The 23,069-nt window shown below is 28.8% G+C and overlaps 3 protein-coding genes across 10 annotated transcripts; 2 read left to right on the forward strand and 1 right to left on the reverse strand.

Annotated features, from left to right (window-relative positions):
* Window positions 1-1,348: 1,348 nt before the first annotated feature.
* Rab21 (RAS oncogene family member Rab21) lies at window positions 1,349-2,940 on the reverse strand. The gene is made up of 4 exons (XM_072021229.1): window positions 2,630-2,940; window positions 2,285-2,452; window positions 2,102-2,220; window positions 1,349-2,031 (listed from the first exon to the last, which is right to left on the reverse strand). The coding sequence occupies exons 1-4, from the start codon at window positions 2,777-2,779 to the stop codon at window positions 1,791-1,793; spliced, it is 678 nt and encodes a 225-aa protein (XP_071877330.1). The 5' UTR covers window positions 2,780-2,940; the 3' UTR covers window positions 1,349-1,790.
* Window positions 2,941-4,064: 1,124 nt separating this feature from the next.
* Window positions 4,065-17,832, forward strand: LOC139996551 (SIN3-HDAC complex-associated factor). 8 transcript variants are annotated; one of them, XM_072020989.1, is made up of 8 exons: window positions 4,110-4,202; window positions 8,918-9,224; window positions 9,310-9,437; window positions 9,517-9,615; window positions 9,724-9,877; window positions 9,979-10,156; window positions 10,258-10,423; window positions 10,580-17,832. In XM_072020989.1, exons 4-8 carry the CDS (start codon window positions 9,542-9,544, stop codon window positions 11,199-11,201), a joined length of 1,194 nt encoding a protein of 397 aa, XP_071877090.1. In that variant the 5' UTR covers window positions 4,110-4,202; window positions 8,918-9,224; window positions 9,310-9,437; window positions 9,517-9,541; the 3' UTR covers window positions 11,202-17,832. The 8 variants fall into 8 exon arrangements, with proteins under 8 accessions (XP_071877077.1, XP_071877090.1, XP_071877086.1 ...); XM_072021004.1 differs by having other exon boundaries at window positions 4,198-4,303; XM_072020988.1 differs by lacking the exon at window positions 4,110-4,202 and having other exon boundaries at window positions 7,408-9,224.
* A 1,962-nt stretch (window positions 17,833-19,794) lies between these two features.
* On the forward strand, window positions 19,795-22,682 carry LOC139996646 (rhythmically expressed gene 2 protein). Its single transcript, XM_072021166.1, has 2 exons — window positions 19,795-20,894; window positions 21,373-22,682. Exons 1-2 carry the CDS (start codon window positions 20,613-20,615, stop codon window positions 21,841-21,843), a joined length of 753 nt encoding a protein of 250 aa, XP_071877267.1. The 5' UTR covers window positions 19,795-20,612; the 3' UTR covers window positions 21,844-22,682.
* The last annotated feature ends 387 nt before the right edge of the window (window positions 22,683-23,069 follow it).

Genomic DNA, 23,069 nt, shown 5'->3' on the forward strand with positions numbered 1-23,069 from the left:
TTAATGGTATACCAAAGATATATGAAAATATCATGAAATTATAAAATGTAGGATTATTTAAAGATAGCATAATATAGTAAAACTAGACGAGCAAATTACGATGATGTACAGGATACCTTGCTCGCATAATTTTATTAACGTAAGGATTAAAATGGCAAACATCGTAAAAGTCATGAAAACTACATGTTATTATACATAGTTGATTAATATAGCCAAAGCGAAAAGTAGTAATAAATTAGTAACTATTAATAGTATATGGCATCCTTTGTATTAACATTATGTATATATATATATCCAATATATATACAATATATATATATATATACACAGAAATTAATAGCACTGTATACAATTTTAGTCTGATTAAATGAGATTGTTCTTTTAATAATACATATAAATATAAAGAATCTTTCGGTGCATTGTTAAAATCATATTTAAATTAAATTTAAAGTAACAATAAAATTTCTCATTTTTCAGTAAATAAGCATTAAGTTACTGATGTGATTAGAACGTGTTTATGTAATACTTGGTCTGTAACTTTCATACGAAGAAAAACTATAACAAGTTCAAAAAGCAAGAGAATAACTTACATGAATTTATGTTAATTTAAAATAGTAACAAATGATCGAAATTAATATTCGTTATTACGGTAATTTAACAATTAGACTAAAATCATTGTCAGGGTACCATGTAATATAATGTTTAGCATTACTGTCTGTTATCATTTGAAAGATGAAATACTTACAGTAATCTTTCTACTGTCATATATATATATATATCTTTGTACATTTTCTTAAATAGTCCTGCCATTATGGGTTTCTGGGATAAAATAGGGGCTCATTGCCTAATATGTTCTCTGTTATGGAAAAAGACTAACCCAGACCTATATAGAACTGACACAATTCAATTACATTCCTTGTTATTAATAGAATGAAGATATATTGTATTAAAATATATAATTATTTATATAAAAATATTAGGATATGTCATAATTTGTATATTATATAATGTATAATTTTCTAATCATTCTTTCTAATGTTTTAAATTTCTTTCTTATTTACGAATATAAGTAGTCCATTCGTATATTTACATCTATATATTTACACTTAGTTATTTAAAATTGTTATGAAGAAATGAATCATTTAACGAATTAACGATTATATTGCTACTATAGATCGATTTGTGGATGTTTATAATCCATGTATGTACCTGTGATAGAATAGAATATTGTACTTTAGACTCACAAATACTGTGCATGTAATTAGTAAATTCTTTACTTTGTAACTAATTACAACCTAATCTGAATTACAAATTACAAAACATTCCCAAGAAATAACATCGTATTAAATACGTGTATATGTTAATTAACTTTTTATTAAAACATAATAGTATTTAAATATATATACATTTATATGACAGAAATACATACATCTAATAATTGTAATAAATCTTCTAGCTATATGATATATGTGGATAACAAGATATTTGGTTCATGAGTCAACTGAGGCTCTATCAATGTAATTGAATATCGAAATACATAAAAAATCAACTCCCAAAATATAATCAATATTTCTTACCTTACACTCAGTTAAATTACTTAGGCTTAGTAGTTTATATCTATTTTATTTTTTGTTCCTTAAAAAATAAAATATTAAAAATTTTGTGATATATATATGTGTGGTTTATCAATATGTGTATGTACATATACATACATGCATGTATATCTACATACACTTTTATATATAAGACTTGTTCAAAATTAGAACCAATTGTAATACAGGTATTTGGAATTAAGATGCATGCGAAGAACCACTACAACAGGAACTCTTAGTTGGTTCAGTTTCTTCAGCTTCATCTTCAACTACAACAACATTGCGACGTGTACTACTTGTTCTTGTTAATGTAGACTTTTGTACCATCAGATCTGCATGTTCTATCATGCGCAGCGTTAATTGAAAAAACATTTCTTCAATATTTTCACTTAGTTTGGCAGAAATATGAAAGTGCATAGCTCCAGTTTTATTAGCAAACCTAATAATCAAATTTTACATTAAAACAAATTTGAAAAAGAAGAAAAAATAAAAAATTAAAAGAAACTTACTCTTCTGCTTCTTCGGTACAAACACGTCTATCCTTTTCAAGATCTATTTTATTTCCAGCAATTGCTAAACAGATTCCACTGCCTAACATTTTCCTAAGCTCTGTAACCCAATTTATTACCTGTGAAATGAACGTTAATATAGGATATAAGAAAGTAAAATAATATTTTTCTTTAAATCTTTACCCTCTGAAATGTATCGTAATCAGTAACATCGTAAACTATAATGGCACCATTTGACATTCTGTAATAAATTGGTCCCAATGCATGAAATTTTTCTTGACCAGCTGTATCCCATATCGCCAGGTTTACTTTTTTTCCGTGTACAGTCAACTTTTTATTTAAAAAAGAAGCCTGAAAGTATAAAAGTTCAGAACATTTCAATATTTATCACGACTGATAATTTACCAACCATGAGAACATTACATTATTATATTATTTGTACATGAACAAAAAAAAAACAAAGAAATATAAATTCCAAATGTAGATTAAAGTTCGAAATAACGATACGGAACATTAACCACTTTTTACCTGTAATGTACTGATATGTCTATCGTTAAATTTGTTTTCAACGTATCGTAATGCAACAGAGGTTTTTCCGACACATCCTTCGCCGAGTAACACGACTTTGAAATTATAACCATTACCAGTACTACTAATTGGAGTGGCCATAATTTGCATATAACTAATATATACACTTAGAAAACAATATGACAGTCGTAATTGCGCAGAATAATCGTTGATAGAACAATTTATAGAGTGTATTGACGACTGACGATCATAACGATGTGATATCCACGGGTGGGGCCCCTCATGCGGCTTTGTCCCCCTCTACGCTAATTCTCTAAGCAGTGGGGCAGCTTACGCTTCTCCTTCTATACATTTCGCAGTCACATATTTTCTCAATTCATACTCAATTCATGTGTATGAAATGAACTATATCTGCATTCTTACAATATTTCCATTAAGTAAGAGCAATCATAAATAATCATCTTATTTTACTGTTTTGAAAATAATAGAAAATTCTATATTAATTTCTCCATATTAGGAGCACGAAGCTCGTGCGGATCCACACTGGACTCATACAACATAACAAGCGTCTTGGTTTCCTTGACGACAAAAACAAAGTGGGGGAAATGCATCTTATTCGTATCATAGGCTTCTTATTAAAGTTTGAATAACAGCGATTTAGGATTGCCATGAACTTGTGGTAGCAATGATAGTAGTATCTCTACTGAATAACATGAAAATAAAAATAATTAGCTATTTTCATTTAAATAACTATTTACCAAGTAAATAATGTAAGCATCTTTTATTATTGCTTCTAATGTATCGCCGGTAGATGGCAAATTATAAGTATTTATTAAGTCTTCATGTTTCATGTCTCGAAGTTCAAAACATTATTCTGATATTATTGGACTTCTACTATGAATGTCTTACAAGTCGAAGAATTATAAATAATTCATATTCAATAATTTCAACGTTACTCGAAAAAGGAAAAATTCTACATGCTGAATGCTGATAAAGTTTATCTTTGGTTTATAAAATTAAAAAAGATTTATGTTACGTATAATTTCTTTTTCATCATGTTCGTTATCTACGAAGATGGCGCTAATATCACTGTTACTAAGCTACCGCAATTTTATTCAAATTATTCTGACAAAACACATTTTCCTATGTGTATCGTCAAATTTATCGTTTATATATAAACTTCTGTGCTAAAATTTAACTAAAATAATTGATTAAATTCTATTTGTATCTTAAAAAACCGTAATTTTTACTGTTCTAGAACCCTGGTGGTACTTTATCGAACTGATCTCCGACAAAAATCAAATCCTTCACCGGAAATCAAATTTATACAAGTAAGAACAAGTTTAAAATTTAAATTCCGTACATTATCAGTACACATCAAATATAATATATAACAAATTTTTTTATAAAAAATATATCAACTAGACGTAAATAACGAGCAACGACAACGTAAAAATTACAATTTCTTATTTGGTGCATATGGACGCTTGTCTGACTAGGGTATGCAACAGACCCAGCGCCGTGAGCCTGCGCAAAGGAGCTCTCAAATCTGGCCGTCACCTGTATTGAAAAGGTAAGTACTCTGCTGTCATTAATCTCAACATCTTAATATGAATTTCGCGAACACGTGTGAGAAGAATACGACGTATTGATAACGCGACATATTGTCAGCAGGTTTGTGGATTGTCATACGAAATTACTCATGCGTTTATGATAAATATGTTCGGAGATGTCAGCGTCTTCGGCTCCGGGCTCTGAATCTGCCAGGCTGCTGTATCATCATCGATACATTTGACATTTATTTTTCATTCTCGTCTCTTTATCTCTTATTCTTTTAATCCGTCTTTGATACACGTTATTACAATCGTTGAAATTTCAGTGGTTTATGTCAAGTGTAACGAGAAACTTTCACCAGATCGTAGGTACCGTGTACCTTCATGGATTTTTCGTTGTCGGCACTCGTCATTCCATTGACAGGACAGTGAATAACGTGCAGAAAGTACCGTTCATATAACTTCTTGGAAATCTACCGGTTGTTACGTGTTATTCATCTTTCAGACCAACGATGATTCCCGCGTTTTACCTGCGCGGTATTCCACTTGGCAAGTAGACTTGTTTGTTTGTGCGTGCTGTATCATCTGTCATGGCGTACCCGCTTGTGGCGGGTATCATATCATTGACTTTTCCAATTGTTGTAAGCTCAAGATATATGTCAGTTGCTATCGTCGCATACGTTACTCGAGAGGAGTCGTTCAAATAATTTTTGAGAGACTGATCGAAGAGAATATCATATTTATCTAATATTTCGAATAAACATACTGTGTATTCGTTAGGACGGGGTTGGTTAGAACGGTGGGAAGGGAAGGAATCGACGATGGCGGCGGACTGTACCGTGCCACGCGCCATGTCGGTCTCTTGCTCGCGCACGTCCTTCGTTCAGTGCACTACGTTTGTCTGTAGATTTCTTTTTTTGCCTTTGTGAAAATGGCACACGATCTGTCACAAATGAACTTCAGTAGGGATTCACATACTTGTAAAAGAATCCTCGTAGCTCTATCCTTCATGTTATATATGCTTTGAAAATTGATCAGTCTTTTTACCTCCGACAAAATAAAAAAAAAATTGAGTCGAGACATTTTTAGACGGAATCGCGGTCTTTGAGTTTATGCACTGTTATACCAGTGCATGCTAAGTATCTTCTCTTCTTATGAAAACCTCTATCGACATAACTATCTTGATCTTCTTTTTTGTTTATTTTATTTTACAATATTAATATTAATCTTTGTATAATATTGAAAAGGTGCTTTCAATCCGAAAAATTAATTTTGTAAAAGTATTCGGCGATAGTGTTGAATTAGGGACAATTTCGTTCTACGTTAGTATCAAAATTATAACCGTTTACATAAGTATAACAATGAGATTTTTATCATTTATTTATGGAATGATTTGCATTATCATATTTACATTTTTATTTATTATGTATAATGATTGTTCTTTGAAAGCTGCTATTCATATGGATACAACATTTTTGTAATTATCAAATTTAAAGCTATTATTCTCTCGTAAATATTGTCAATTTATCATACATCATGCAGCATGTTTTATCACTTATGATTAAAAATATTTACAAATGTCAATCAATTATTAATATTTGATAGCTGAAGGGTTTAAAATTATGTTTCAAAAATAATCGAATATCGAAAGATAGTAACAATTTGATTATAATTTTCAAATGCTAAGGTAGAGAAATATGTCTCCATGTTTTTATTCTGACCAAAATACCGGAACCTGTTTTATCATAATGTAGGTCATCTCGATCAAATACTTGCGACATCGTTAAACATCGTTTCAACGAAATCGAAGTTTCTCAGACTGCAGTTATTTGTATTATTGATTACGATTTTATTCATTCTTCTGCTATTGTACGTATAGAGAAAATACATCTATGCTTATTTCTGCAAGAACGTATATACATAATTTGGTGACATGTATTTACATCGAGGGCTGGTACCTTCCTCTATTTTTAAAACCGTAGACAACTGTAAAAGTGAGAACGAAAGTTGAACTACTGAGAGTTAGCATGTCAGGGCCACGTTATTCGGATATTGTGCACTTTTTATCTTTGATTCATTCGCCCGTTCGAAAATGTTTGGTGTCATATTTGTAACAAGATTACAATTATATTCGTAATTGTAAACATAATTCATATAACGGCTACCTGATATGTAATATTTATATACACCGTAATTAATACATGTAGTTAATGGTTAATAACAATATATAGAAAATGCAAAAACTATCTCATTAATATATTCAAAATCTACTATTTTGCTTTTTATCATATTTTGCTACAAAAAAATAGAAAATTGATTAATATGATAACGTAATATGATCATATAATATGTAATATGTAAAATGTGGAAAAAGTATCTCATTAGTATACTCAAAGTTTATTTTTCTATTTTTTATCATACAAGTATTTTACTACAAGAAATAGAGAATTGATTAATATGGTTAATTATATACAGGAAATATCTCACACAATACAGTTGAATAGTTCGATCATAGATGTCGCGAATTTGTTATTGGTTTTTATGATAGGAGGCGGTCTTGACATTCGGTTTGTAAACAAATACAAATGAAATATAGGTAATGTTTAATATGCGTGCAGCCAGGTCAGAGATCCGAGTCGTATCGGGATGAAGAGGCAACCGATCAACAAACCACGTGGCAACATCGCTATACCCTCCTCTTTTTTCCCCTTTCCTGTTGCTTGATGTCCCTTACATCGTCTCCCACTATAATCATCGACTGCATCGAGGCGAAAGCACATTTACATTTTTTTGCGTACAGTACGTTGCAACATTCTTGCTTTGAGGTTTCAACTACCGATGGCGCCACTCCCAGAATCAGTAAAAAAATACATACATATGTTGTATATTGAAAGAAAACTAAGAAAGATTTATAAGTTCATATTCAGGATCGTAGATAATACATCACGGGGGTTCTTCGTCATGTTTTATGTTTTTAGATTGAATTTTATTCCATATCTTAGTTTCTCCATTATGTTAACCTACTAAAGACTATATTAACGCAACCTTATATTTGTAATTTCTTTTTAATCGATTCACATTATTATTATTATTGAATATATATGTTGTGAGTATTGTGATTAAGAAAAGAAATTCCAAGAATTTACTCGATATTCTATCGAAATTTTGCAACTTTATTAAGTTTGAAAAAATGGAGTATTTTATAACATTATGATAATTCTTTTTTTTCTTTAAATTACAACATTTCTTTTCGTGTCCTCTATTTATAACGAACTTTTACAATATCTATTATTCTAATACATCTTTGGTACTTTGGCAGAACAGTATTTTACCTTGTTTACATTTTTTTCTAATAATACATTTATGCACACATTTACACATTATTTTATTGCTTGGTGCTTAATGGTTTAATCAGAATTGTTTAAGCTTAATTTTTATGAAATTTTTATATATTTCTCCGAATTAAATTATTCTAATTTTATGATTTTAACATGTTTTAACATGTATAGAAAGAATTTTATGCTTATGCAAAGAGGATATATTTTTGTAGATTATAATAGTAGGATATCGTCCATTGGATGGAATTCAAAAGTGCATACATTATCAACGATACCTCAGTTCGAATCATTGAACATTTTGTTACGCTCCTGAACAATATCATCCTTGAGAAAAAACAAGGACGGATGGGTAACGTACAGAGCAAATTCGGCATATCGAAGGAAAACTGGTTTGCCTTCACGTAGTACTTATTACGATACTTGTCGAATGAATGCCAGTTTGTGAAATGTGAACGCATTTCTAAGTACGTAATAAAGTTGCCGAAATAAAGTACACTCCTCTAGATTGTAAAATTTTATTGAATGTTACCTGTAATGCGCCTCACATCACTGACCTGCTTTTGAGATTGAATTAAGACAAAAGCCATATGGCATACAATGTGAATGAACAGATGCAATAAAATATTCTGTAATCAAAAGATTCGAGAAGAGATATTTATGAAAACCAAATCATGTTGATGAAGATTTTGATATTTTTCATTATACATGTTCAATATACATACAGTAAATAATAAAAGAAACAATATTTATATACATTCTTAAATATCATGATAAGGTAGAAGCATTTCAAGAGTTTGTAGGGAAAACAAAAAATAATATTTTGAGACATTCCATGTTCATCATATTTACACATTATTTTGTTATGGTTTCACGGTTCCTATTTTTAGATACCAGTTTTATCGATATACCATAATTTTCTCTATTTCTTTTCTTTTCCTCCCAAAGTGATTAATCTTGACTGAATAGTCACAAAATGATAATCTTAACTATTATATCTTTTTATTAATAAATGCAAAGCATATTTCTGTTTAGAATAATTTAAAAGTTTTAATGTCTATAATAATAGATAAAATTATATATAATAGTTAAATGAAATTATATTTTCTTTATTAATCTCTCTCAAAATGATACAAATCTTCACGCTCTAACGATTCTATAATTAGTTTAACAATGATGGATATTAGTATAATGAAAAGTAATAATTTCATGGGAAGAAGATATACATTTGTGTTCTAATACATCGTACCTTTGATTCAGCACATTTTATCCAATAACGTTTAACATAGTTATTAACAATAGTGTAGTATAATATGAAACAAGTGACTTTGGTGATTCTACATAGAAAAAAAGTGTTTGTAAAGTGTCGATTTCCTTTAGCACGTTGTTTTTCTTTGCAGTTTTATCGTGTATAATATAAAGTGGGGATTCGTGAGATTATGGACGCCCCCTAGTAGCATGCGTGCGTCAGAGAACGTAGCGTCTTGCACGTATACACTGTCAAGCCGAAATCGCGGTGTTAGTTACAGACTGGCAACAAATCGATGTAAACAAGTATAATAAAGATGGTGACGATCAGTGGTTTTTTCTTCGTGACAAATTATCGCGAATGAACTTTTTACATGATTTTTACATACTGTACGGACAGAAACGGAGCTAATTTTGATCTACTGTCACGATCATCGAAACATGCTGTTTTCAGTAAAGGTACATTATTTTCAGGACGCGTTTAAACGTACGGTTCACGATTATGTTATACATGTATGTTCCTATATGCAATTCTTCTTTGTAGGTAATTACTTACAATAATAAACATAAACCGATAATAAATTGTGAAAAAATATATTGGAATGAATTTGGTTGGGATAAACTTTTATTGGTTTTTTATGAATTTGTTATCATGTGATATACTTTCTTTATGTAAGATTCTACAAGATTTTAATCTGATTGATTATATGTTGATTTAAAAAATGTTATTTAATGTTTCAACTTTTTTCAGAAGCAGTTTGAAAATAACGTGCAAAATGTTTAGTTTTCATAAGCCAAAGGTGTATCGATCTAGTACTGGATGCTGCATTTGCAAAGCCAAATCCAGCAGGTAAGCAACATAACATAATTTTAATAAATACAGTCTTATATATAATGTATTGTTTTACAAATTAAATTATTGTAATAACAATCTAACATTTTCTTGTTTTATTTACAGCTCAAGGTTTACAGATAGTAAAAAATATGAAGATGACTTTATGGAATGCTTTCAACTTGAGGAAAGAAGAACTGGAGAAATTTGTAATGCATGTGTACTTTTAGTGAAAAGGTGGAAAAAATTACCTGCAGGAAGCAATCGTAATTGGAGACATGTAAGTTTTAATAAATATCAATTGCGTTAGTTGATTATACACATTTATTCTCACACAAATTAAATACGATTATGTACAAATCAATTTTTTGTACTTTACAGGTTGTAGATGCACGTGCAGGACCTGGTATCAAATCGTTGACAAAATTTAAATCAAAAAATAAAAAGAAAATAAAAGATATACCAGAAAAGTTTGAAAAGATCATAAAAAAGAAACACATGTATTTGAAAGCAGACAGAGATCGAGAACAAAGCCCAGCAATGAGTGATGATTTAACAGGTTGGTGTTTAACAAGTTATAATGTTATAAAGTTATAATGTTTAACAAGGTGTTTAACAAACTATAATTTTACGATTATTTTTTGCTTTGTTCTTTTTTAGAAGATTATTTGAATGGAGATGGTAGTAAAGGTTCAAGTCGAGTTGGTAGTCCTATAGATAGTGATGATATTCCAGTAACTGAAAAACAATTAGATATTCAAGATGATGCAGAATCAAAGGATGATATAACTGTCAATGGTTTTATTGATTTAACATATTTCAAAAGGTTAGTCTTTCATTATTAAAGAGTTAAAAAGTTTTTAATAATTTATAAACAGAACTTGATAGATTTTTTCTTTGGTATTTAAAATATGTATACTTTTTTATTTATTAAGTTCAAAAAAAGCTCTTCATAAAAGATTATACAGCTATATTATTTTAGGGAAATCATTTGCTGTGGAACAATATTCAAAGGTCCATATGGAGAAGTAATAGTGGATCCTTCATTGATAAAGCCTTGTATTGGTTGTATAGCTAGACAACAACGACAACAGCAAGCGAAATCATTAAGTTGCAGTCCTGTACATAGTTCTGCATCTGCCAGTCCTGTTCACAGTTCTGCATCTGCTAGTCCTGCTCATAGCGTAGAGTCTGGTACAGAGGCAACAGTCTCTAAGCAAACAAGCAAAACGTTTAGTGACTCATCATCTGATTCCGGCTACGATGAATCTTCCAACCAAGGAGTTGGTGAGAGTAAAATTACCAAAATTATTCAGAATGCAAGTGCTACTGTAAAACCAGCAGTTAAAATACAACCATTGAAAAGTGTTCAACTAAAAGCTATACCAGTATCGGAAGCTGTCAGGTTAAAAACAGATGTGCCAATTAAGTTGGTACCTATAAAACAAATCGATCAATTATCTTGTAAGCCATTGTCTTTAGTTTCTTCTGCTAATGTTACTTTAAGCAGTAGTACTTCACACTCCATCGTTACCGTCCCAAGTAATCCACTTGTCGATTTTGCCATGCACGCAGCCTCCTCCAGGCAATCAGTCTCTAATTAATGTCAGTCTCTTATAGAATTTTAATTTATTTTTTTCTTATATAGTTAGATATATGCTACGATGGAAAATTGTGTGTTATGTATGCTATTATTACCATCCCAGGTTACAAAGGCTCTGGATAAGATTGTTTAAGTTTTATCATATCGAGCACAAAGAGTTTATAATGTTATAAATGGTGACAAAAATGAATTCTTGTAATTAGAATAACTGTTATGATGTACAGTAGATAGATAGTGCTCTTAGGGATGGTTGCGTAGGATTCATGTCCTTGATCGTTGGTTATTAAAAAATATATATATATAAATATATAATTATATATATGATATTGTCTTTATGGACGTGAATTCTTAAATTGTATTCCACGTCTGTTAGATGATTTTTAAGAATGATAGTTGAAGAAGAGCACAATGTTTCTACTGAATACCGTTTGTAGCATATATAAAATCCTCATAAACTGCCATGCATTAATTGCTAACTCTCCACAAATGACTCGCAAATGTGGAAAGTTATCAATTATTTTATAAGTTTAATAATTAGCTACGTACATCAAAATACTGTGATGACATTGTAATGTAATGTGAGATATAAGATAATTATTCAACAAGTGGCAGTTTATACTATCTTCGTCCTAAGCATTAGTTAATGTACTCTATGGTATACAAGTTTTCTTATCCATAGCTTTTTGTTTTCTGGGTTATCTATCATTGCAATTGTATATGTGAATATTTGTGTAGAAGTTCCAAGATGCCAATCACGTTTCAAACATTTGGGTCCAAAAATTTTAAAAAAGAATTCACTTAGGGTCATGATAGCTACATTGTACCAGATGCATTTGATATGATCCATATAAAGGTCCATGACGTTAAAATTAAGTAATTCAACTTAAAAAACGAATGTGTTCAGGTACTGTGAATCCTGACCCACTAATAGCAATAATATGAAGAGTAACTTTATAATAAAATAAATGAAGTCTGTTGAATAGCATCATATCAATATGATGATATATTTAGGCAGTATTATTAGAGAGAGAAATTGAATAAGAATATGGCAATCAGATTGGCAAACTGGACCAGCAAAACTTTGTTATAATATTTCAGGGTGACTGCAGCATTAATATAAAAACAATTGATTAATACCAGAGTAACGACATATGAGTAAGAGTAATGCTAAGTAAGTGAAAACTGTTAGTTCCTAGTTTTCAAAGATGGGCACATAACCGAACAAAAGCACATAAAAGTACCTGTTGAAAACAGATTTCTGTGATTATTGAAACAATTGTTTTCGATTTTTTTTTTTCTTTTTCTTCTTTCTCCTTTTTTTGATCAATAGATAATCTTATACGCACAATGATTATTCAAATCGAGATATATATATATATTTATTTATATATATATATTTAACCCAGGAGTTATTACGATTTTTTTAGAAACATATTTTATAAGATACATCTAAAATAACGTGTAAACTCAATATTACAAAAAGAAAGTAGCAATTCTTCATTTCAAGTTAAAATAATCATGAAACCAAAGATGTGTGAAAGATATGTATTTATTTTATATTTGGGACAGATAACCCGATGAATAATATAAATTTTTATTTGAATATATTAATTGACTGTAGAATCAGAATTAAAATTACACATGTGCAATACATAGCAATTGTTTTTATGTAACATTATGCATGATACAAAGTTTTTTATAATCAATTAAATTTTAATAATAATCTACTTCTGGGATAGTAGCAATTTTTATAATATTTCTCTCACACAAGCATTTGGTTTAAAATTTTTAAATGCCGCGTTTTTGCTGCCCATCTGGCTTAAGCTCATTGACAATCGTTATTTAACAAGGAAACAATAACAGTTTTTCATATTGAATCAAACATCGAAACTATGATTTGTATAAGGACAACGTTGATGACTTTGTCCTTTTACAAATTTTAATTGTACATTTCTTTGGACTAGGAGACTTTATGATCTCTTTACTGTGAATATTAATAATTATGTTTTTGTTGTAACTCACACGTTATGATTTATATAATAATTAATATATGTCACAAATAAAGGTTGGATCATAGGTTAATAAATCATATGTAATTAATAGTATATATTGAATTTTTAAAAAGTGAGAATAAATTTTAGAACTTAAAAGAGCTCGTATTACAATTAAGATTTCTATAATATACTCGTTCAACTTATAACATATAATTTTTTAAAGTGATCTTTATAAACTTTCTATGATCCTTCCTTAAAACAAATAAGAAATACTTGTTTAATTTATTTATTTTGTAAGTTTATTTACTTGCAATATATGCTATTCCTTTTTTCTATATAAATTTATATATATTTTTATACAAATTAATCTCTGCTTTTTATGGAATAAACTTTCTGTAGCACTGCCAGAAAAGAGGGACACAAAGAGGAACATTTGATTCCAGGTCAATCTGCTGGCAATATTCAATGAACTATTTATTTTCAATTAGCTTACATATATATACATATATATAATATATATTAATCTATTATTGAGTTATTTACATCTTAAGAGAAGGAAATTATAAATGGTGCCCACAGATTGATTAAACATTAGGAAAACATTATAAAATAAGCTTACATAAGAAAATTTTGTAACGAATACAAAAATGGTCTCTTGTTTAAAGTAACATAATTACGTGATACATAAGGAATAAAAATAATTGTGTGTTTTTTAGTGAAAATGTGAATGATAAATTAAAACTTTATTCATTACAAAGAGTATATATGATATATTATACAAGCAGCTATTAAAGATAATATTACATTCTATCTGTTTTAAATAGCTGCAGAAAAACATCAATTATGTTACGTAGCACAGTGATGTTGCATTAAAAATTTTAGAAAGTTTAATTTCCAATTATTCAGATGTCTCTTGAAAATAAAACTAAGTGAAAGGAAAAACACTCGAAATTTCTATGCATTGCTATCATGTAATTTGAATTTGATGTCCCTTGGTACAGAGAAATATAGTAATTGAAATACATTTAATATGTTTTGATTTAAAGCATATCTCGAGGAAATTTTTAAACGGTATAGTTTGTGAGATTTATTAGAACGTCTTGTGAATATGTTGCAAGAATTCGAAAATGATGTACTTAAAAATTTTATTCGTCTTCCTAAGCGATTTTTTTTTTTTTTTAATTACAAATAATTATAAATTATTGTCTACTATTAAAACTACTGGTAAACTATTCATTCTGATAATTACAAACTCAAAAATTGTTGACCATTTTTCTCGAGATTGATTTCTTTATCATTTCAATAAATCTTACAAATCATAGTTATTTTTCAAGAGAACGAAGGCATCACGCAAGTCTCTTTAATGTACATCGCTCGAAATTTATAATATGTCAATTTTCTTCTGTTGTGCAAAAGTACATAATGGGAAAAGGCTTTTGGAAGAATAAAGAATAAAAAATCAAACCGTGAGAGAAAATTGACATAAATTACTGATTTTTATATGAAGATTTTATTACACATATATACATTCGCATAGTTTGAATACATCGTGTACGTTAACGTTGGAAAATGTACTCAAAACCTGTAACAAAATAAGAAGAAACTATTATGATCTATGATATTCGAAAAAACATGTGATTTTGACGAAAGAACTGCGTGACTTTGGCAGATCGTTATTGTCGAATTGCATTACTTCTTTTCACGATCGTATTTCACAAAAATGTCCCTTGAAAAACAAGAACTGCTAATTGATTAATTGAGCGAGAGGGAGAGAGAGAGTAAGAGCGCGTGAGCGAGAGAGATACAAAACAATTTAAAAAAATGGTGCAAGTATTTTACTACAGTGACCTGGCAGATTCCGATATTAAAATATTTTGCGATGAGAAACGTAAGAATGATTCTTCCCGAAAGAATATACTGTGCAAGCTTCTTTTCTATATCGATCTTTTGTACAACAGAAATTATTTAGAAAAAGAAAAAAGCGAAAAACAGAGGATCGTAGGCGACACAAAAAAATTCTAAAATCAATCTTACGATCCGTACATAAAAATTTGTCTGGTCATTTTCTTTTTCTTTTCTTTTCTTTATTTTTTTTTTTTTCTTTTTTTTTACAGTGATTCTTTACGTTCGGTAATTTTAAGTAATCTATCGAAGCACGATAATTTATATAGCTGCGTCTATTTATATGCATATGCTAAAAGAAATTATGGTGCGATTCTTAGTCTGAAAATTTTGAGTATTTTTCGTGCATTTTTATTTTTATAAATTACAAGCCGGTGTTTCTCCCTGTCTATAGTTTGTTCCTTTTCATTTCTTTTTCTTTTTTTTTTCTTGTTCTTATTCGTCTTTTTCTTCTTTTTCCTTTTTTTATTTTTTTTTTTTTTTATTTTTAATTAAATAAGTTTCATGTATAAGTACTGATGTATCGCATTAGACTTCTTTTTGTTTTAAATTCACATACATCGAGAGAGAAAGAGACAGACAGATTAAAAAGGAATGACAATTTCGAAGCATGATATAGCATGGAAAAACATATATAATTGTGATGTACACAAGCTCACGAAATTATTCGAACGATGATGTATATACATATATACATATATATAATTGAAATAGATACAGATCCTACAGAATAGATAATACATACATATTTTGAAATAGAAATCAATGAAATTTATATACATGTTCTCCATACATAATAAATGATCCAATTTCAAAATATCTACTATATTATAGGATCTGTGTCTAGTTCGATTGTAAATATACCATCATTTGAATACTTTATGTGTCCTGTGTATGTGTTTTATAAGAAGATCGATCTCGCAAGAACGTTTTAGCTGTATGGTGATAATGGTGATGATGATGATGATGATGATGATGATGATGATGAATGATAATGAATTGACCATCGTGATTGTGCTGCAGCAGAAACAGAGAAAAAAAACTTTTACATCAATTTATTAAAGATATAACGATTGTGAGACTGATCGATGTATTTAGAAGATAACTTTTATTTACATACAACTATTAGAGATAGGCGAGAATATATTGTACTATTCGTGCATATATTATTAATGAAATTCTAACGATAATAATAAGAAACGATGACTGCCGCAACAAATATATCTCGTTATCGCAATGATTATTATATACATACGGTATGGAACATTTGTACATACATACATATATATATATACATGTATACATATTCATATATATATGTATATATATATATATTAATTTTAGACTAACATGTCCAATTCCAATCATTGTACAATGATCATGGAAGTATTAAATCGTTGGTCGATTATCCCATGGTTTGTTTCCTTTTAAAACACAGCGCGACTAATGGGACGGTCGATTATTACGATTGAAAAAAAAAAAAAAAGCAAAGTATACCACCTTTCGCTATGTACAACTTTGTAATAAAACGATTTTACTTTTAAGGAATCCATCAGTCATGCAAATTGTAAAATGATAACGATTGTACACCATGAAATTGTCATGGTGATTCTTAACGTAGTCCGAAGCACATATAATTATATTTTATCTTGATTGATTCTTCTTTCTTTTCTTTTTTTTTTTTTTTTTTGTAGAAAAATTTATAGCTTGAATATAGATTGTATTTATACGTATTGTATATCTTTCTTTATTTCTTTTTTATTTTTTACGATATGTGTCGTCGACATGACGTTAGAAAGAGCAAAGCAAACTCGACAAATCAACACCAATCGTGAATCAATGAATTTGTATTATATCAATATCATGAAAGAAAAACAAAAATGATATGTACTTCTATTACATATTATATATTATATACATATACATATACACATATAGAAAAGTCTGTGAGATACCAAATTTTGATAGATAAATAAATAATATAAATCGTATATATATATATATATAAATATAGGACATACTTAAAAGGGATGCGCAATATATTAAGAAATGTATCTCTTACTTTTATGTTTTTGGTTTATACAGATATACGAAAAAAGAATCTATTATTATTATTATTATTATTATTATTATTATTATTATTATTATTATTATCATTAGTACTACTATTACTACTACTACTATTACTACTATTACTACTACTACTACTACTACTACTACTACTACTACTACTACTACTACTACTACTACTGCTACTACTACTACTACTACTACTACTACTACTACTTCTACTACTACTGCTATTATTATTATTAATACTACTATTATTTGCGTCTTTACTGTTACGCTGTGATGATTAGTCAGTACGACGTATTTAAACTGTTTTTTTATAAAATGCATCAGCAAGCTGTTCGAACGATTGTAACTGAGAGTTCGCTATTGCGGGGATTCTCAAAAGTAGATCGAACGAGTTAAAGTTCACAAAACGTGATTGAAAATTGAGAACTCGTAAAAGGTAGAAGATTAAGATATCGAAGCATTTTGCATTTGAATGTCACAAGTATTTTACTGGACGGTGATCATGAGAGATTAAATCGAGCAGCTTTTTTAACCCTCCATGAAATGTTTCTATGTAGAATAAGCTTATAGAATTAAAATATATTTGACTGAAAAATTATGAAGTTCTGTACCTTATCGTACATATTTACAAAAAAAAAAAAAAAAAAGAAATGAAAATTGTAAAAGTGCAATTAAATCACTGTGGTGAAAAATATATTTCCTTAAGACCAAGAGAGTTCTAGGAAAGAAACAAAAATTGAATATCGAATGAAAGTGCAAAATGCTTACTCAAAATATTATATATGAATCCATATTGATAGTTTTTTGTAGAAATTCTTTGTATTCGTGTCTTACTTAATAATAAAAAAAAAAAAAAAAGAAAAATATAAGAACAAAAATTTCTAATTTGAAGCAAAATACAAAGGAGCAGAAACAAAATTTAATCGAACAAATGCATACGTAAATATTCATGACGTTAGGTACGGTATCAGAAAGTTTGAGAAACCCTGCTCTACGAATTAAGTTCTAAACCATTCTTCTTAAGTTTTAAGACATCATTCTCAAAGCATTAATTTTTTATTTTTTATACGAAACAATTAGCAATAATAATGGGATATTTTCATAATTTTCACGTAATTAGAGTGATAAAAAGTAAGTTTTTAAATCACGGAATCAAAGCCAAACAAATGCGTATATGATAAGGCGACTAAAAAACTATACGCGCGCAATAATTAGATTTTATTAGCGTAAAGATCGTTAAATGGCCAAACTTCCCCCGGATATTTCTTTTCCCAATACAAAATAACTGTAAGTGACCGCAATAAGATCTTACAATTTTCCATACGTACCAATAGAGAATATAAGGAGCACATATTATTGTCATTACTCTTAGAGATACTAAATAGTAATGTTTTGTAATTTATATATATCTTTACACATCTATATATAATACATAAATACGTAAAACTGTACATAGAAATAATGGAAGTTTTTTACGTTATATCTACGATCTGATATATATATATATATAATATATTTACATGCATCTTATAAAATAATGCTTGTGTACATTGCATACTAAATGAACATTTTTATCTATTGCGTGATAAACAAAATCACGCGAGAAGTATTATGTACTTATTCCAATTGTTAAATATTGATTAAAATATTATATATAAAATTCATGCATCTTTTCATGAATCATTGCATCGTATAAAATATGCATTTTCGATAAAATTTATATCGGTTTAATTTTGTTTTCTGACAGCTTGTTTTCTTTATCCAGTGCTATCTATGACTTTAAGTATGATATCTTATGTTAAGAATATATATATATATTGCCTTCCTAACGCTGTCTGTTGTATATTTGGTGAATAAACGATGATAATTTTAGCAGCTTTTTGTGCTGGCTTCTCGCATCTATTCTTTTAGTCTATAATCAGGTAGCGTTCAGAAATTTCGTTTCTATATAGCTATTTCTTTCCGACAACTTTGAATTTTATTTTGTTTTTATTGTTTCTGTTATTGTTTTTGCCATTATTAATTGTTATACACTTATATTCTTTTGCACAATCAGGTATGTAAATCTTTCTATTCCATACTCGGCCAAAAAAGCAGAAAATATGAAATATATCCTGGGGATATGAATTCATACAAAAAGATTTAAACATTAAAGAATTAACATCGAGGTTTATACAAATCTGCCAATTTCTGTATAATACCTATTACGTATTTCGAAATTTATATCTCCATAATTGCCTTTGTTTTAACAAATTATAATTATTCAATTACTCAAGTATTCCAGTTATTAAGTATTCAAGACGAATATAATACATAAGTCATCTTTTAGCAGGGTCATATAAACAGGTCTTGACATTCATATACCGAAAACATAGAAGGAATCGTTGAAAAATTGAGTCGTGAGAGATCAACATGGAAGACAAGAAGTCTCGTTCTGCGCATGCGTGATATGCTATGAATATCTCAGACAAAGACAGAAACACTCTACTCATCTCTGTCTTTCCGAAGGAAATCTTGATCTTTTTCGATTTAAAAGATGGACGGGGTTTTCTAGCTAGTGTCTAGACCTATTTGTATGACCGTGTTTTAAAGCATAAACACTATAAATATTATACAAAAATGATTACTACAAGTGCATGTACACATATACACTATTCTAATGATTCAAAAGAATATTATGCTTCAATATATTAAAATTATTCTAATTTCACTTAATTTTAATTTAAAATTTATAGTAGAAATATATCATAGGTGCGTATTTTTAATTATTATCCGTATCATGTTTTCTTCAGCAATATGTCACGTGCTAAGGGATAAACGGCGTGAGAATAGTCGTCATACCTATTCTGGTTTCTGCACGAAGTGCATGAGCTTTGCTAATGCACCTACTGTACAGTTTCTTCACAATATTGTTATTTCATACGTGAGTATATTTTCAACTTATTTTTTAAATAACTTACAATTTTTGTCAAACCATTTTTATAAATTTCATGAATAAGAATTTATTAATATTTTATAATTATAATATTACAAACAAAAAACTACTATGATACAATTTCTTTATATAATTATACATAGAATTTAAGTTCTTATAATATAAATAGATTTTTAAATATCACATAATATAATGTAAAGCAACATATTACAACGATAAAGCAATACATACAAAATGCATATAAAAAGATCAGATCATTGGAAGTAATATCAAAACAATGTTTTCATACGTTAAATACATTAAAAATATGTAAATTCGAAAGACTTTATTGTTAACGTCCGGTTGCGTTGGAAATGTTAAAAAAGTTCTGTTACGCGAAGTTGAGATTGGTAATACTGTTCGTGACGTAAAACAAGTGTTTATTTTTTTGGTTGCATACTGTTGTCACAGGAGCAATGTGCTAGATATTTGGTGTATCTCCCTTTATAGATAAAATTTTAAAATGATAAAGATCATCCGACCGCGATTAATAACCTTCGATGTCACTGGTACGTTGCTGATGACGAAATTGGAAGATTACGTCGAAATTGGTTCTCAGCACGGCTTGTCACTTGATCGACGCAAATTGGCGCGAAGCTTCAAAAATACCTTTCATAGGCTTAGTCTAGAACATCCTGTTTATGGGAAACACACAGGCATCGGATGGGAAAATTGGTGGAGGCAACTAGTTCATAGTGTTTTTAAGGACCAACACAATTACATCTCGGATGCTACTTTAGATAAGGTGATAAAAACCATCACGATGTCGGAAATTTATATTTTACTATGAGACAAATAAAACAAATATTCTATTTGATTTTTTCACATTTAATTTTTAACAAACGATCATTTATATACAGTTCTGCGAAAGTATTAATCATATCTAGATATGGCTTAAAGGTGTTATTTATTATAAATGAAATTAATACTTTTAAGGATGAATTAAACTTAAAAACCGTTTTAAAAAATTGAACCTTTTAAATGAATACAAATCATTTATATTTCTTTATTATCTGCTGCTTATTTTATTACTAATTTTATATCTGAGGAATATATTTTAATTCTTATTAACTTTAGTTTTGGATTTCCGTGATTATTAAAAATATATATATTATAAGATGAAGGAAGTACTATCAAAAAGAAAGAGAAAAATGATTACCGAAAGAACTTAACCCAAACTCATACCTACTATCGATGACCCTTTTTATCGTTATGACCCATAGGTTGCTAACAGTTTGATAAGATGCTATGGCACGAGTATGTGCTGGCACAAGTATCCAGGCACTATCGAGTTACTGGACTATCTTAGAAAAAAAGAACTGATTTTGGGAGTAATATCGAATTTCGATGAGAGATTGGAAGCGATACTCGAGGATATAAGGATACGTTCTTATTTTTCTTTTGTCTTAACATCCTACGATTTCGGCGTGGAGAAACCAGATACTTTGATATTTGACGAGGCGCTCAGGTTAACAAAGAAACGACATAGTATCGACATAAGTCCCCAACAAGCGATACATATTGGCGATTCTGTAAATAATGACTACATTGGTGCTAAAGACGCAAAATGGAATGCAATTCTTATTCAACATGATAATGATGGGAACCAAAAAGAAATCCCTGCGGAGGACGTGTTTAGAAATCTTCGAGATTTGAGGGTACACCTTTCTACACTTTTAGATGGGGGCATGTAGTGCACGCGATTTAACGAAATGAATTTGAAACTAATATTTTAATCGTCAAAAAATTCAGACGTTATTTCATCAAAAGAAGACACATTTGTCTATGACAAAACAAATAATAGCGTTGATAAATATTATTAATGTTTATTTCATGTTGAAAAAATTGATTGTTAGGAATAGAATTTTCTATATCGTATTTTACGAATATGACAGCGTTTATTGTTAAATTATAAGATAAAATCGAGGAATATCTCATACGCTTATATATATAATGTAATTTTTTATGAATATAACGTATATTTAAGTTATACTCAATGAATATGTAAGATCATAATAGCAGTTACGGAAATATAATTCAGATGATAACTAATGCCATACATACATATAGTTTTGTTTTATGTATATATAAATGTTTATAATAACTTATGTACTTCTTCATACTATCTGAACTCAGCAACATTTAATAATATGCTAGTATCACTACTAGCAAATGTAGTAAAAGACTATCTTGAAGAAAAAACATATCTTATCATAAATTTATATTTTTATACAAATATAATTTTCTATTGCTTCTACAGTTCTTTATTACTTTCATTCAACATATTAAACTTACATGCTTGTATTCATTTATAAATTAACTAAACTTTTTATCAATTGTGAATCAAATCATATTAATGATAGTGAAACGATTACTGATTAAACAACTATATAAACGCACGGGTGGACTTGCGTTATCACTTCCCATTTCCTGGTAAAAAGATAATAGTCTAAATTGTCAGTATTTTCTAAGTGATAAACATCGAATTATAAATATTGTACAATTTTTTTATACATAAAACAGTTTGTCAATACACATCGTATTTGTTATCAATTTAGTATTCGTCTCTTTTCATCGTTATCCTCAATCATTCATTCTCATTAACACAATATTATTTACAAATTTTTATAATAATGTTTTTAATAAAACTCTACTTTTCCACATATCCTATTTAAAGAAATTAAAAACAACAAATTGAAGTATATTATAGTACAATATTGATAATGGTAGAAAGAAGTCATCATTTCCTGAGTAATCTCTTTTTCACTTCCGTTCTAGCAAGATATACTGGTCACGAGCTCTAACAAATAATCTCTAATTTTCATTTCAACTAACAAAAATAAAAATCTCTTATAAATCATATTCTTAACCAAACATTCTAAATTAATATAAATCTATATATATATATATATATATATAT

Source organism: Bombus fervidus, chromosome 2 (assembly GCF_041682495.2).
Source record: "Bombus fervidus isolate BK054 chromosome 2, iyBomFerv1, whole genome shotgun sequence".
In the NCBI taxonomy this organism is placed as follows: Eukaryota; Metazoa; Arthropoda; class Insecta; order Hymenoptera; family Apidae; genus Bombus; species Bombus fervidus.